Genomic DNA, 15,837 nt, shown 5'->3' on the forward strand with positions numbered 1-15,837 from the left:
CCACCAAGGACCCTTCTCAAAGCAAGGCCCCTCCATTGCTCTAAAGCCCCAGCTGCTGCCCAGCAGCCTCCACCAGCACTCACCCAGACCCCTCTCTCTCTCCACGTCTGCACGACTGCGCTGATAAAACAGCACTTTAGCTCCTCTCACAGAGATGCAAGCCACTGAAAGGGCAGCACAGTCCAGGAGTAGGCCACTGATGCCTACAAAGCCAAGAAAAAATGCTTCCTTCAAACACAAGTCCTTGACGACTGTCTGAACTATTTTAGTTGGACACCAAGAACATTTGTGTTTTCCTCATCAAAAGTTTCCCTTAAATTTTTGTGAATGAACAGCTAACAACCGATTTCAAACCCAGTGCTCCATTTTATAAAAAAAAACTCAGAAATCACCACATGAAAACAAAAGCTGTAAGTTTGGAGTTGCATTTCTAAAAAAAAAAAAACCTCCAACAATTTCCTCATTTTCTCTAAAATAATCTCCAAGATGACTTTAGATGTGGAACATTTATAGCATCAGCTTGTGAGAGTAGCTGTGACTGCTCTGGACTTGGCAAAAATGTTGGTATGCGAATTTTGGTAGGTCGTAAGAGACTCACTCAGAACCGATAAACGCTCCGTACTGACTTTGTAAGTCTAGGGTACCACTTCTTTTAAGTCAACAGTTTCAGTCACTTCAGACAAAAGCTGTGATTTCCACCATACGACCTTGCATGGCACAACCACCACCACCCTTTCACAGGCAGTGGACTACCCTCCCAGCTACTAATCCTCACCTTCACCGCAGATAGAAATGGTGCAACATTACCTCTTAATTTGCTAATGTCAGACTTCAGAAACAAATTGCCTAACATACAAGCTGTAGTCACAACTACATCAATGGTACCAAAATGCTTTAAGTCATTTCTTAAAATGCCATTCTCTAGGTCTTCCAGAGGCACTGTACAAACAGTTCTTAACTTTCAGAGCTTACTCAGATTCAACATACCATAGTCATACTTTTCAGAGATCTCTTTCCCAGGCCTTGGGATGCACCACAAGATTTTCCCAAGAGCTCTCAAAGACCAAGGACATGGCCATCCTTGCCCACCTCAAAGCACGTTGACTCTTTTAGCTATAGCACAATATATATTAAGAACTGTAATGATAAATAATAATGCTACAGAGCCATCGAGGGGTCACTTGTAAACAAAATCAGAACAGGGGTAAGGGTGAGCTTCCTCAAAACAGGACAATACTGCTCCCTCCTATCTGACACCAGTATGACCAAGACCAAAGTGTCCACACTAGCTATATCTGGACATTCATCCTCAGACATGCTAGATAGTCACTGGAGAAACACAAGCTCATCATTTTAGTGATCAGAGGAAGACTGCATTAGGAATCTATGTGCCTAAATAGGAAGCTCATACAGATGCTCTTCAACCCCCTCCCTCTGTCTCCTGCCTGGAATCTACACAATCTGATACTGGACACACTTAGAAATCACTTGAAATGTCTAAGCATGTTCTGGCAAATTCAGCTTGAAATAGCACACACCATGCTTTTGGAATATGCAAAAATAATTTTCGTTCCTAGCTCTGTGCATTTCCACACTTGTTTTGAACATCAGCCTCCTCAGGGAATGCTAAAACTACAGTTCCTCCCCTCCCAATTGCTTTTTCCATGGTTCCAGGTAACCACTGGCCTCAGGGGAAAAGCTGCCACACCGTACACACTAATGCTTCCTAAAATGTTTATGTTGGTGGGTTACAAGTTTACCTTAACCTGGTAAGAAGATACCTGCCTCAGTTGTTCCTGGAGTACATAGAGTAAGCAGATGTAACTAACTCCTCAACAGGTCACATACAGACCCCACCAGGTGGGTTTCTGATGTTTTCTGGACTTTTCTGAATGCAAATACTAACATGTAGGCCAGGGACAGGATCTGCTCTTCAAGTTAATGACTTCACTTTGCTTGCATAGAGGTGTGAAGAGCTCAAGTGCATGAAGCAGGCAGCGGGCCCAGGACTAAGGCAAGTGCCTGCCTTCTCAGTTCATGTTATACACAAGGCACTTTGGTAAGGGTCTCTCAAGCATTAGGTCATCATTGACTACTCTAAAGAAAATAGTTCATATGGTGGGATAAAAAATGTTGATCTATCGTTATTAGGGCTGCAACAGGTTCACCTGGGAGATTCCCCAAACACCTTAGGAAAGTAGGCCTTCAGTTCCTTCACAGGGAAAGTGTTTCCCTTACATGCATTTGTTTTTAACTGGTCAAAGAGGCAACTCTCCTTTCCCTCTACAAAGGCTTCTGGAAAGAGAAAAAATGAAAATGAAGGGTAAACTAATCACTGCTGGGGCAGGAGGAATAGTTACAAAGCACACACACAGAGCTAGAGTTTGCTAAGTGGTATCACTGGCCATTTCCGTGTTACCTGTCCAAGGCCAAGCGTCCACTTCAGCAGCAGGCCCACCTTTTCCCCAGCCCTAATTTTGCTAACAATGTGCTTACAAAAGTGTTTCTTGTTGCCCTTCACACTTCTTGTCAGATCCAACCCCAGATGGGCTTTGGTTTCCCTAACCCCATCCATGCTCGGTGTCTCCATATTAGGGTTACCTGACCCTGTTTCCACCTCTCGTGCACTTCCATTTCATGTTTGAGTTTTGTCAGTTTTTTGTGGCTGTTCAGTCAGAGGCCTGACAGTTACCTATTTTCAAATTATTTCCACAACACTTTATCCAGGAACACTACAAAGTGCTTTCATTTGAAACAATGCATTTTCCATTTGAATTCTCATGTTAAAACTTCTTACAAGAACACTTGCCTTTCCACAAAGCCCAGTCTTCAAGATCTCGGTACAGACATTTCTATCCTTTCTACCTTCTCTTGTCTGCAGTTCTGCAGCACAACCTGAATTTCCGATACAGTTACACTGCTCTTTTTCCTTTTCCCAGGGCTTTATGAGTTTGTGGTGAAAATCCACAGGAAGGAAGAACAGTGCAGTCCAGAAGCAGGACCGTGAAGATCTCTCCTGAGAGTTAAAAAATACTACAGCTTTCCACTGTCTTCCCTCACGGCACATTTTAACCCTTCTTCACTGTACCTCCGCAATTTGCTCGGCTCATGGTGACATCACAGTCCTGCTGAGGTAGTACCAGGCTCTTGCAACTACTTGATGATACATGATGCTTTCAAAAGAAAAAAGTTTAAGCGTACGTGTGGCATTTACGAAAGGCATCATGATGGTACAGACTTTTACTGCATTCATTTGGGATGCTTTGCCATTTGAAAACACCATCTCAGACTCGCACCCCACCAACATTACACGTAGGGTACACCAATATGTACATGATGCTGTATTTCTGAAATTCATCTGTGATTAATACAGTAGCTGGCACAGCCCGGCTAGACACCCACATTTTCAGTTATTTTTGATTCAGCATTCGGAAAACGGAACATATGGAAGAACGCATCCTCCTATTATGTATACAGACCAACTACCTGTAAGTGTTACATTTATTGGACTAACTGGAAATAATTGCAGCTCTGCTATCTCAACAGAAGTGATCAAGACAAACGTCAACTGTATGACAGTCGACTCAGTTTGTCAGCATAACACATTCATCCACACTGACAGTGCTGCCTGGCTGAACCCGAGCCACCGTGATAAGTTAATAACAATATTACTGGTAATTGTGGACCATCTGGCAAGTAAGTATATTTTGTTAATCTCTTTATAAATATTTGTTTTCCGCCACAATTTTACAGTCCTTACACAAAAAAAGACCTAAAGATTACAGGTTCGTCTTTAACATTTTGGACAACTACAGATGAAGAATTGGTTGAATCGTACATAACAGATAATCATTGAAGTATGTCATCAAGGATTTTGTTGGGTCAGAGGTTTGATTTAAGAGGCTTTCGTGTCTGTCTTAATTTCCAGTACCACTGTTTGTTGGCATTCTGTTTGCTTCAAAATCTGTGCCAGAAATTGATTTAAGCTTATTTTCCCAGCCTACCAGCTATCTTGATAGTTTCAGTAGTTATAATATTTCATTGTAACAACGTGTTGTAAAACCTGTATCAACAGAAGAATTTTTTGCCTGTACTGTCTCACCGTAAAAAAACAGAAGGAACATCTGCCCTTTCTCCCATCCAGCTCAAGCCAGAGCTGCACAGAACAGCCTGCCTGCATTTAAATGGTGATAAACAGTATCTTTGTCCTCTAGATCTTCGGAAGCTTTTGGCACAGAGGTCATCATAGCTCAGCTAAACAGGCATTCAAAATTTGTCTTCTAGGTTTGTTCACTTATTGCTGTGTCTGTAAGCATCGCAAGCAAATAGGAGAAGCTGATAGCAAATGTATGAATAAGATTCTTACTATAATCAGTTCTGTAATAAGCAGTAAATATCAACGGCATTAAAGCCTATTAATTGTAGAATCAGAGAAGCCTTCTGAAATTTAGGAATAAAGAGAACCATACACAGTAGCAGATCCTTTAACATTAAAGGTTGCGGGGAAAAATCTCTCCAAGTTATAATGAAGCCTTTCAAAAGCACCAGCAAAACCATATATATTTCATTTGACTGATGACAAATCCTGTCTAAGCATGAATCCTGCACACCTCAGTAGAATGTAACCTTCCTCATAATGTGTTGCATTAGAAACTAGGGGAAAAACAAAATCACTGTGGTGGGTTTAAAGAGACAAACAAATGCCACAGGGCCCTCACCGGCCACAATAAAGGTATCTATCAGGTGTGGTTACCACATGCTGAAGCAGACATCATCCCTCAAATCTAAATACCTTCCTAAATTCTTATTACCATATTCATTCACCCCCCACAAGCTGTCCTTCAGAAAATCTTCCTTACCAAACAACAGTGAAATGCGAAAAATGAATTCTCTACTGATGTCCCAAATTTGCAAATCCACACACCTCTAGATAAATGCATACTGTAATTAGCATAGCAAAGGTTTTCAGGTTGGAAACCTCTGTGCCTTCTCATTTTGGAAACTGGTTCATTCAAGAATACTAATTTTCAAATGTTGCACGCTACCTGACACCTGAGTCCACTTCAAAGTGTCTTTGGCCACCCAAGAAAATCCCGCTGTCAAATTCACAAGTGACCTTAAGCTGTAAACGTCTTACTGGTAACCAACAGCTTCTGCTTGTTCAAAGTTATTTTCAAAAGTTAAGATTCGGGATTCTACATCACCTCGATGTCCCTAGAACTATTATTACCTTTACACTGCAATGTAACCACCAGATTCACACAAGCCTACTGGAATATTACATATAACATGATTTTGGTTTGGTCATTCAGTTATCACTAATTTCTTAGTGATAGGACAGACAGACTTGCCTGATTCCTTAGCCACAGCATGACTGCTGTTTTTCAGCCCACTTCCACAGAAGGAACAGCTTTCACTAAAAATAAACTTAACTGAAGAGTGCAGTATAACAGTGTGGGCACATGAATTAGGATTCACCTGCAAAGAAAATCCCTGTAGGCCATTTGGAAGAGTACTACAAGGGTGGAATACTTAAAGCTGAATCCTCTGTTGTCTGCAGAATTATTTCGTATTCAATTCAGCCTTCAGATTTATGGCATGCGGTGCTGCCTGAGGACTTCCCTGCATTTTAGTTGAAGAATTTCCTAGATACTTTGAGGGGTGGTGATATTTTTGCTGGAGGATTTGTGTTTAAGTACTGCTAGTGTCTAAATTCTGTGACCAGGCACCACCTCATTTAGGAACGCCGCAGTGTCAGCAACGGTGGGGTACCACTTACATTAGATTCTGCTTATGAAAAAAGGTCTTGGAACCAAGTTTAGACCGTTCAACAAGAAACAGACATTTTTCAAATATGCCCATTACTATCCATAGGGTCAACAAGACAGGTGGAGAGAAAGGGCCTCAAGCACAGAAAGTGATATAAGAAGAGGCTAGGAACAAGAAGAGCTTTGAATGAGAAGGATCCTACACAGGAGAGATGACTTCAGCCTAACTACAGCTGCACTTCTAACACTAAAGATCTACAAGATAGCAAGGGAATTTAGAAGTGAAAAGTGGAAACCAATGTTCAAATAAAGGAACCTGGAAGAGCATAAACTCAGGCAAGACAGCAAGACAAAAAACAAGAAATACTATAGGATCAGCATGTTAGAAGCATAAAATCTAACCAAAATAACCAAAAACTTGCCAAATACCTCAGAAAAAGGCAGTCCAAAATAAAATCTGTAAGGCCAGTAGACAATCATGATCTGAAAAGAACTCAGCTGATAGAGCCTTTACAGAAAGCAAACTATGTTTTAATCACTACACTCTTTTAGAGCCAAGGAAGCTCCCACTGCTCAGCCATTCTGGAGAGTATCAGTGTGACAGGAGGTCAGCTCTCACCTGTAGGATGTTAACAAGCTGGGCACCACAGTCATCCCTGCTTTGCTCAACAGGTTTACAAGCAACCAAAAATAGGTGAGCCCTGACAAACTTTGCAGGTGATAAAAATATATAGCATACACCACAACTAAATCTGACTGGTCCGGATAAGTTGAATCAAGAATGCTGCAAAAGTGTTTTTCTAAGACAAGGATCATGGATGTCCAAATAAATTTATCACACAGCAAATTTAAAAATAGAAAGTAATAATTGCTCTTTAAACAGCTCAATTATATTACGGAAACCAGAGCCAAATTATATTGTAGAAGACAAAAATGGGTTAAAAATAAATGTAAATTATGAAGGTCAGTTCAATCCATACCTACTATCAATGCCCTTTCAGATGCGGTCTGAAAGGCAAAGATTTTGTATTGCTTATTATTTGTAACTGGAATATAACCAAGATACATGAACACTTCTTATATTGCTTCCTAAGTGCCTGCCAGAAGCTGCTTTTGGAGACAAAACTAGATAAGCCTTTCATCTGACCTAACAGCAATACTTCTGTTCTTATCTTTGGGAACATTTCTCAATCTCAGCTCAGGTTCATGAATAGATAGAATAGGAGGTGACAGGCCTGGAGCTGCATCTCCGATAGTAAGAACTGTCACATGCCCATTCCCTTCAAAAGACCTTTGATAGCCTGCTGTGCTGGAAGCCTTACCCAAGGAGGATACAGGTAGGGAACAGAGGACTGGAAGTAGCAGTTTGACCTAAAAAGCTCATTCCTTTTATTCCAACTTACCACGCGCTACATAAGTGTTGTCACAAACACAGTACGTGTTTCAGTCCTCTCCTGGTCATATTTAGCTTCTTTCTTCAAATACCCCACTGTTTCTCCAACAGTGAAGAAATCCAAATCATGTTTCCAAAACGAATTCCCTACTCCTTGTTCCTTTTTCTTCCATGATTGTCTAGTTTATTCTCATCCGTGACCTAATACGTAAGAGGCACGTACGTCACTGATTGTCTAGAGAACATTTAAAAAATACTGGGGGGGGGCGGGGTTCTTTAATCAACAGTAAATCATACTAAGTAGATATTTCTTTGTTCTTTTCAGAAATATAAATCCATATATAAATCCAAAACTTTTAGTTCGAGGAAATAAATTATTCCTTTTCATTTTTAAAATCTGTTCTAAATCCACCCACACTTTCAATCATGTTATATGGGCCAGGGCATGGTATAGAAGGAGATGTCAGCCTCACCATTTTAAAATATTTTCAAGATTACATAACTAACATATGATGCCACAACATTTAGTAATCTTCCTTAAACAATTAAAATGAATTTTGTTTTCCAAGTTCAGTACTGAGACTAGACTGAAAATCCATGGGGAAACTTTTTTTTTTTTAAAAAGAGGTGGTTAAAGTCAGAGCTTAAATCATATTTAAGACAAAGAAGTTACAAGTTCTGAAACTCTCTCTTTTTATGTCTACTTTTATGGTTATTTTACCAATTTAACACCTGTGAAAAATTTAGCAGAAGTATATTCCCTAAGAAATTACTTGTCATAGGTAGTTCTACCTTTGTGGTAGAATTTGCCTTCAGTAATGTTTCCTTAACTAAGCACCCCATTATGGGATAACCCTAGAGTGGTTTGAGTAATTTTTAATAGTACAGTGGAAATCATTACATTACACTGCCTTTAGGGAGGAAAAAAAAAAAAACAGCTGAATTGAACTGTGCAATAAAGATTAATCTTTGCACCAAGGAATACCTTTCAAATAATTAAGAGAGAAGGAATAAATGTCAGGAAGAAAAAAATATTAGGAAACAACAGTTGATTCAGCCAAACTTCAGAATGAAGGTATCCACAACTATTGCAGAACACAGCATTGTTCAAAAACAACAAAAAAAACACAAAACCTTACTCATCTTGTTGAGTACGTTCCTTTCTGCCAAAACAGCCATTATGCCATTGCATCCTCACAGCAGTCCTTGAGAGACCTGATTGCAAATGCTGCCCTGTATTTGGTGAAACACGACCTTGCTGGAACATGGAGAGGCAGAACCGCTCCTTTATCCTAAAGGGATTCAGGCCTCCTAGATGAAAAAAAGCAAGCAAGGACCACTTCCCAAAACGCTGACATACTGCACGACGACAGTAAAGAAAATGAGAGCAGCACACAAGAGAACGTTCTGAACCGCAAGAGCAACAGCTCATACATCAGAGCTTGGGAGTAATTGATGTCATCGCACGAGGCTGAAACATTGCACACGGATCTGACTAACCATATTCAAGGAACGCTGGAACAGGACTCGAAAATAGGGACCATGGCAACAGAGAGCTCCTGACAGGAGGCTGGAGAAGGCTGGTTTCTTCAGTCCAGTAACCAAAGGTGGAGAAGGACCTGCTGCTGCCTATAAATAGGTCAGGGCAGTAAATGTCTGCAGACAGCTATTTCAGCCAGAAGGCAGCTCTGGAGCAGGAACAAATGGATATTTAACTGAATAAATTTAGATCAGAAATCAGAAGAAGCTATCCCAACCCATCAGGCCAGCGAAGTGGAGAGCCAAGAGGGAAAGCTACCTTTTTAAGATGAAGTTGAGTCAACTGATTACATTAAGTGGGCTTTGGTCAGCAGGAGATTGGACTCAGTGACCTACGAGAGTGTTGTGTTTTTTTTTTTTTTTAAAAAAAAAGGAACAAAAACACTCATACTCATATGCTCCTAGTAGCAGACTACTTGCACACTTTCCTTCCAGATCAAGGAGTAACCCTCCCCACCCACCCACCCACCAGAGTGCTGAAGCAATGAGAGCCTCCCATTTCCCCTCCAGGGGCCAAGCGAGTGCTTTTAGCAAACGGAACACAGCCACGAGGCGAAGCTTTTCACACCCTCCTGCTTCCACAGCAGGGCTGCGGAGTCCAGCCGGGTCACCGTGGGCTGCAGGACGTGGCTCCGTGTCACCGTACGACAGAAAGTAGCAGAGGAGGGTCACTAACAACAACCGCTACCAGTGCTCTACCCTGTGCAGCACAAGAGCTGTAGAGCAATTAGACGCATCAGATGTTGAACTCCAGCTGCAGACTGCATCAGCGTAGACTTTGGAAGGAAGGAGGAGGGAATGGGTACTGTCACCAACACATTACCTCCAGTCTCTGCGAATCCTCTCCTCACTTCGAAATGAGTCTGCACTGCATTCGCTAAGCAGATGGGAACATCGTCTCCCTTCCTTTTGGGCAGAACAAAGGCCAGGGAAAGCAGACGAGACACCAGCAAGCACCGCTAAGAAGCAGTGCAAAGGCAGCACCACTGATATGGTGCCACTGGCCTCAGACAGCTTGCGATACGTTCATCAGCACAATCAACATGTCTTTGGTTTCTCCGCTTATCTCAGTAGTTGGCCTCCTATAACCTTGTCAAGATGACTAAAAAGACCTTCTTCTTGGCTTTCACTTCACAGTTTGGCTTCCATCTCATGTGAAGGGAGAAGTATATGGGGGAGTACAAAATTAAAGACTAATAGCTAGCTGTTTGCAACAGCCCTGTGCCTGTAACAGTCGCATCCTTTGACAGAAGGCACAACCCTTCACCACGTAGAGGCGATGCTTTGCTTGCGACTGCACTTGCAGAAACTCACTGCCGACAGTACTGCAGTAGTAGCATGTGTTGAACAGAACCAGTAGTAATTATTAGTCTCATCTTCATAAAACCCTTCCCATTACTATATTGTGCAATGTACCCATCTGCTACTGGGACAGAAGATACACCAAAAGGTAGGGGCAATGGCTTTTCCTTCTACAGCGTGAAAAGACACTTTTTCCATGAAGAAAATGAGTTCATGAATCTGTTACTCTAATGTAGCATGCCATAAACCTAATAAATGTCAGCAAAGAAGAAAGTATGTGAACTGTAAGAGGAGTATTAAAGGGGCACACACTGAAGTACCATCAGTGATCCCATTAAAGTGATCCTTATTAAATGGAAGGAGCATGTAAACTGAGCCATTAAGTGTTCCTAGCAGATGGTTCAGGGATATTTCATTGAGAGAACCAAGGTGGCTTTTGAAAAAGATGGAGACTAAAATACATGCTGCTTTTTACCATATGGGCCTTAAATAGGAATTTAAAGTTAAACCATTGTGTCACTGACAGACAGATGGTGAGGGGAAATAAGGCTTATTTCATGAGGGACCTTGTAGTTATTAGAACATTAGTACTAATTGCTGTATTAGATCTTGCATTTTTATTTTACGTGCTTATATTTCAGACCGTTTATCCTCTTCAGAACTCATTCTGGGGCTGCACACCTATCAGGTACTAAAAATATTGCGTAATTGTTAAGATGTCCCACAAGTCTTGGAAGAAGTTTATCTTGGTTTTAGTATTTTCTATGTAGCTGCAGAGTTATCTTCTCACCATTTCATATGATAAGCTTATTAGAAGGCCATCTTTCATGTAACATATCTCAAACTAGAAACACTGGAACCGTCATTTAACTTTGCCAAGATACATATATACACATATACACACACTTTTTTCACCTGCTTTCTTATGGAGTTGCAAGTTGTCTCAGTAAAACATGCTGAGATTCTTAGAAATGTTTATCAACTCATCTCTGGGTTTGATACAAAACTTTGTTGGTTTTGTCCTAACTGTTCAATCCCACAGCAGTACAACAGTAACACAACACTTATACAATACCCCATTGCAATATCTCTTAAATGAAAATTAAGTTCTCCATGCTTAAATGTGCCTAAAGGATGCCCTTCAAAATATCTGAGTTACAACAAATTATTGTTTCCTTAACTGAGGTGAATCCCACATGGTAAATGGAGGCCAAGGAGACCAGAAAACAGGCAGTGCCTTGTACTGCGCCCAGGAGGACCCCTACTGGTAGCCTTGGTTGGCCAGGGTTACTGCCAAGTGGACCTGGTGTGTCCTGTGCATGAGCTACCACAGCAGAAACCTACACCACCGAGATGCTTCCTGGCATCACAAGAGCTTGGCACAGAGATGAAGAGGTCTCTGCTGCTTAAGAAACCTGCTCTTCTTTCAGCTGAAGGTAACAAAGCTGTTAGATTTCACGTCAAGTTCTAATTTCTCAGATATTTAGTTGGTGGCTGCAACCCCACCTCCAGCCTAAAGGTTCTTCAGGTTACATGAACTTCCATCCCCACCAAGAGAATATCTGCCTACACTAGCTTTCATCTGCATCCTCAAGTTTGTTCAAATATTTCAAACTTTGAGAAGTTCCCTGAACTTTTCTGGATCCCCTGCTGGGGTCCAGGAGAGCTCTGCAGTACAGCTTTTCTTGGCTTTTGGTCTTGAGAGGAAGGAATTCAGCAACAGACTGCAGATGAGCTCATTCTACCCTAAGCCTACCAGCCCCAGAAGTGTGAAGAGCAAAAGGTAATTTCATACATAATCATCCACTCTTTATTCAAGTTTGTTGTTTTTTTAAATGAGAATACATGACTGCATTCATACCTGCTTGATCCCACTGGATTTCAAACTAAGCCAAGAAAGCCAGTGTTCATATACACAATTGCCTGGGCACTCGAGGGTGGCAAAATCTCTTCCATTTCCACTGTGTTTTTAGCGGTCTTCACCCACCACTGAATCACAGCACAAAGCAAATTCTGCTCTTCCCTCACTTCCTGAGGGACTAGAGCTGCTTCACTAAAGCTGCTTCGGGGCAGTGGGCATTCCCCAGCAGAATTACACATGATCCCCACTACAAGCGTGCCAGTGCAAAAATCTGACATATCATACCCCACAGGTTGCTCTCATTGCATCTTTTTTTGCTGTTAAGGTATAAGAATAGCCCTTCCATATCCTCCTCTCTGCTAGTCACAGCCTGGTGGCAAACTCCTGGAAATAACAGCAGTAGAAAACATGCAATTCTTCACATGTGCCAGGTATCATCTACACAGCTTCGCAATGGGGTGGGGGTCCTACAAAAAATGCCCCAAGAAAAGCTTCCCAACTGCTGGTTTAGGTTGTAACCACATGCACTGTGAGAAACCTGCAGTGGCAAACAATCACCTACACACTGACCAGGCTTGAGCACCCCACAGTGGATGTGCACTGAAGACCAGAAACTGCGGTTTAGCAGCATGACAACATTGTTTCCCAGCTGGTTAAAAATCACAGCTAGGGTTGAGCTACTTTTAGTTCTGCAGCAAAGTAAGAAATAACAGCTCGGTAAAGATCTTTTGCAAAGAAGTAATCTGCAACTGGCAGCTCCTGCTATCTTCTCTCCTCCAGAAACATGCCCGGCACATAACCCACATGCACACCTGTTTCAGTAAGAGCAGTTAAAGAAAACCCTGTTTTACAGACTGAGATAGAAGCAATTCTCCTGAGCAACAGCTCCCTAAGACACATGAAGGTGACGCTCAACAGGAAGGCCTGAGGTTGCACTGCGGTGTGACTGAGCAGCCGGTCGGGGAAGGGTTGATCAGGTCACACAGCAGAGGCACAGCGCAACCTTCCCGAGGAGCGGGCAGAATTGGGAAGCCCACCTTACCCCCTTCCGAATAGGGAGCGAGCAGAGGAGCCCTCCTCCTACCTGAACTCGGGGAGAAGGTTTGGTCGCAGTCCATAGAAAGCTGCCGAGAGAGTCACTAACCAGCCGGGTTTGTAATTCCCATTCTCACACTCCAGGTAAGGCGAGGACCACCTGATGTGGTTCTTATCCGCTGTGAAGCTCTCTCGCCTCTTCCAGCTGTTCTCCAAAGTTTTGGGGCCTGCGTTCAAGACCTTCCTGTGCAGGTGCGGCCTCCACTTGCGCTTCAGGCTGTGGAACCACTCTGTCTCTAGGGAGGCGTTAGCCAGGCGGTGAGCCGAGGAGGACAAGTCCTGCAAGAGGATCTGGCTCTCGTGCCTGCTGGCCTGGAGGAAAACCTGGGGGGTCGAGGAGAAAGGCTCCGTGCTGAAGGTGATAGCTGCCCTGGAGATGTTGGGGTCCCCCTCCAGGAGGCTCCTGATCAAGGCTCGGTACCACTCCAGGTCCTCCTGCAAGTTCTGCTCCCGCGACTTATTGCTCTGGAGGATCATGTTGAGGAAGTTGGTGGCGTGGGTGAGGGTGTCCAGGGCGCCGTGCAGGGACGGGTGCGAGGTGAAGCGCGACTTGCCGGCCAGGCTGGCCAGCTCGTACCTGCCGGAGCAGTTGGCACGCCGCAGCTCCCGGGAGTCGCCCGTGTAGAGGAACGAGGCCACGTCCTGGGGCACCTCCTCGGCGAGCCGCTGCGCCAAGATGGTGCTCTCCGTAGAGCGGCTCCGCGGAGCCGGGGGAGGCTCCCGGCTCTTGATGTGGTTGTAAACAGCCTGCCTGCCTCTGGCCGCCCGCTCCCGGCCCTGCGCCGCCTGCCCGGGGCTGGCCGCGGCGCCGAGCCCCCGCGGGGCCAGGAGCAGGAGCAGCAGCAGCCGGAGCAGAGCCATGTCCCCGGGGCAGCGCCGGTCGCGCAGGCACGGCGGAGTCACTCAAGCCGCGCTCCGCATAGGCAGCCGCGGCGCAGGGCGACGGGGGCTCGGCGGCGCCCGAGCGGCAGCACGGCGGGGGGCAGCCCCCGGCCCCGAGGCACCTGTGGCGGCCCCCGCCGCCGGCTCGGAGCGGAGCGGGGCTGCTCGCAGCCCCTCCGGCGACGGCAGCAGCAGCGAGCCCGGACGGCCGCGGCCACGGCGCTCACTGAGGCGCTGCCCAGCGCAGCGCGCAGGGGCGGCGGCGCCCGGCGCAGCAGCAGCGGGTCCCCCCGCGGCGCCCCGCCGCCGCCCGCGCCCCGCCGCTCCGCATCCTTCGGGCGCCGCTGCCGGAGACGAGGAGGAGGAGGAGGAGGAGGAGGAAGGCGTGGGGGCTGCGCTGAGGGACTGCCCCCTCGCTGCCGGCTTCACCGGGACCACGGGGCACGGCGGCTGCTTGGCGCGCTCTGCTTCTCCCCGCACACCGCCGCGGAGCTCCGCCACAGCCAGCCCCTCACCGCCGGGCGCCCCCTTCCCTCCCTCCCCGCCGGTCCTTATAGGTGTGCGCCGGGCGGCTGCCGCCCCGTGTGGCCGCCTCGGCTGCCAGTCAGCCGGCAGCCATTCGCGGGGCGGGAGGACGGCGCTGGAGGGAGGAGGAGGAGGCGGCGCAGCGGAGAGGCGTCGAGGCAGCTCGCCTCACCTGCCGCCCGCTGGCCCGGCCCGGCCCGGCCCGGCCCGGCTCGGGGCGGAGGCGGAGGAGCCGCCCGCTGGCAGCGGCCGCCCGCCCGAGGAGGCGGGGGTCGGCTCGGGGCGGGGGCCCCGCCGCGGGGAGCGTGGCGGCGACGCCTGGCGGCCGGGCGCGGAGCGGCCGCGGCTCCCCGGCGGGACCGGAGGGGCTGAGGGGGGCGAGGGGGCGGCGGGCGTTAAAGTCACGCTGAGGGCTGGTGCCCCTGAGGCGAGGCGAGGCGAGGCGAGGGGCGCCTCCTCAGCAGGGGGCTCCTTCAGGTGCTGCCCCGTCCCCTCGTGTGGGGCTGCCGCTTGTGTCACCCAGGCCTGCTCGGGCACTGCCCGTCATCCTCCTCCGCAGCGCTAATTCCTACTTCTGTCTTCAAAGTGGAGCCCACAGGCCCGTGGCTTTCAGGGCTGACCTGCAGGGCACTGGCTTAGAGTGGAGGCAGAGCTGGCCGACCATCCCGCTGTCCTCCTGCTCCCCCAAAACGTAGCCTTTGGGAGCACCCAAAAGTACTGAACACGCAGTTAGGCCTTTCCAAATAAACCATCGGTTATAGGGCTGGCATGATCAGCAGTACAGATGTAGCACCAAAATAAATAAATAAATAAATAAACCCTGCTTAACTTTCCATTTTCTTCGATGCGAAGTTATCCACCTGCTTAACATCTTACTTTTACCTTAGGGGTTCGTGACAGGAGGCAGTTTGCAAAGGGTGAATTTTAGAGGAGATTGTCCGCAACAAAACCTTGCAATTACAATTAATTCCCTTCTGGTTTAATCTAAAATTCCCTTTTGGAATTGAAGAGTGCAGATGAGAAGAGTAGTAAAAAGATCCTTTTCTTTCCCCTCTCCCACACACACATGTGCATGCACATCCTATAAGGAGCAGATTTCAGTCATGCAGAATATATGATCTAATTTTAAACCGCTGACAAGATATATCTGCTCCTTAAAGCATCCTCTTATTTTAGAATTATTTGAAACTATAAGGAATAGTCAGTCTAATACAGCTAAGGGTAAATTAATTTTGTGGTCCGTGTTTTTGCAATCGATATTCACTGTTAAAGAATAATTTACATGTAATGAACTTTCCCTCAAGTGAATAGCCTATGAGATTATTTAGAAACCGCATATGCTGAGCAGCTCAGAAACGAGTATTTACAGTTTAGCACAGCACAGGGAGTCTGTGCTTCGGAGTCTGCACTGAACAAATACCTGAAGATGCATCATTTGCTGCGGATAAGTGAGAAAAGGGGCTTTTGAAAGG

General features: G+C 45.8%; 1 protein-coding gene and 1 long non-coding RNA gene across 4 annotated transcripts in view; one reads left to right on the forward strand and one right to left on the reverse strand.

The window, feature by feature from the left end:
• GPR158 (G protein-coupled receptor 158) overlaps window positions 1-14,585 on the reverse strand; it is a 200,242-nt gene extending 185,657 nt beyond the window's left edge. For 2 of the 3 annotated variants that reach the window (XM_080578566.1, XM_080578564.1), the window contains exon 1: window positions 12,948-14,584. In XM_080578566.1, the coding sequence (XP_080434692.1) occupies window positions 12,948-13,819 (872 nt within the window). In that variant the 5' untranslated portion in view covers window positions 13,820-14,584. Of the gene's footprint in view, window positions 1-12,947 lie in introns of all 3 variants that reach the window. The other variant, XM_080578565.1, reaches the window with a different exon arrangement.
• LOC308191190 overlaps window positions 1-15,837 on the forward strand; it is a 336,186-nt gene that overhangs the window by 265,957 nt on the left and 54,392 nt on the right. The window lies entirely within an intron of this gene.

Source organism: Anser brachyrhynchus (genome assembly GCF_964034855.1).
Source record: "Anser brachyrhynchus genome assembly, chromosome: 2".
In the NCBI taxonomy this organism is placed as follows: Eukaryota; Metazoa; Chordata; class Aves; order Anseriformes; family Anatidae; genus Anser; species Anser brachyrhynchus.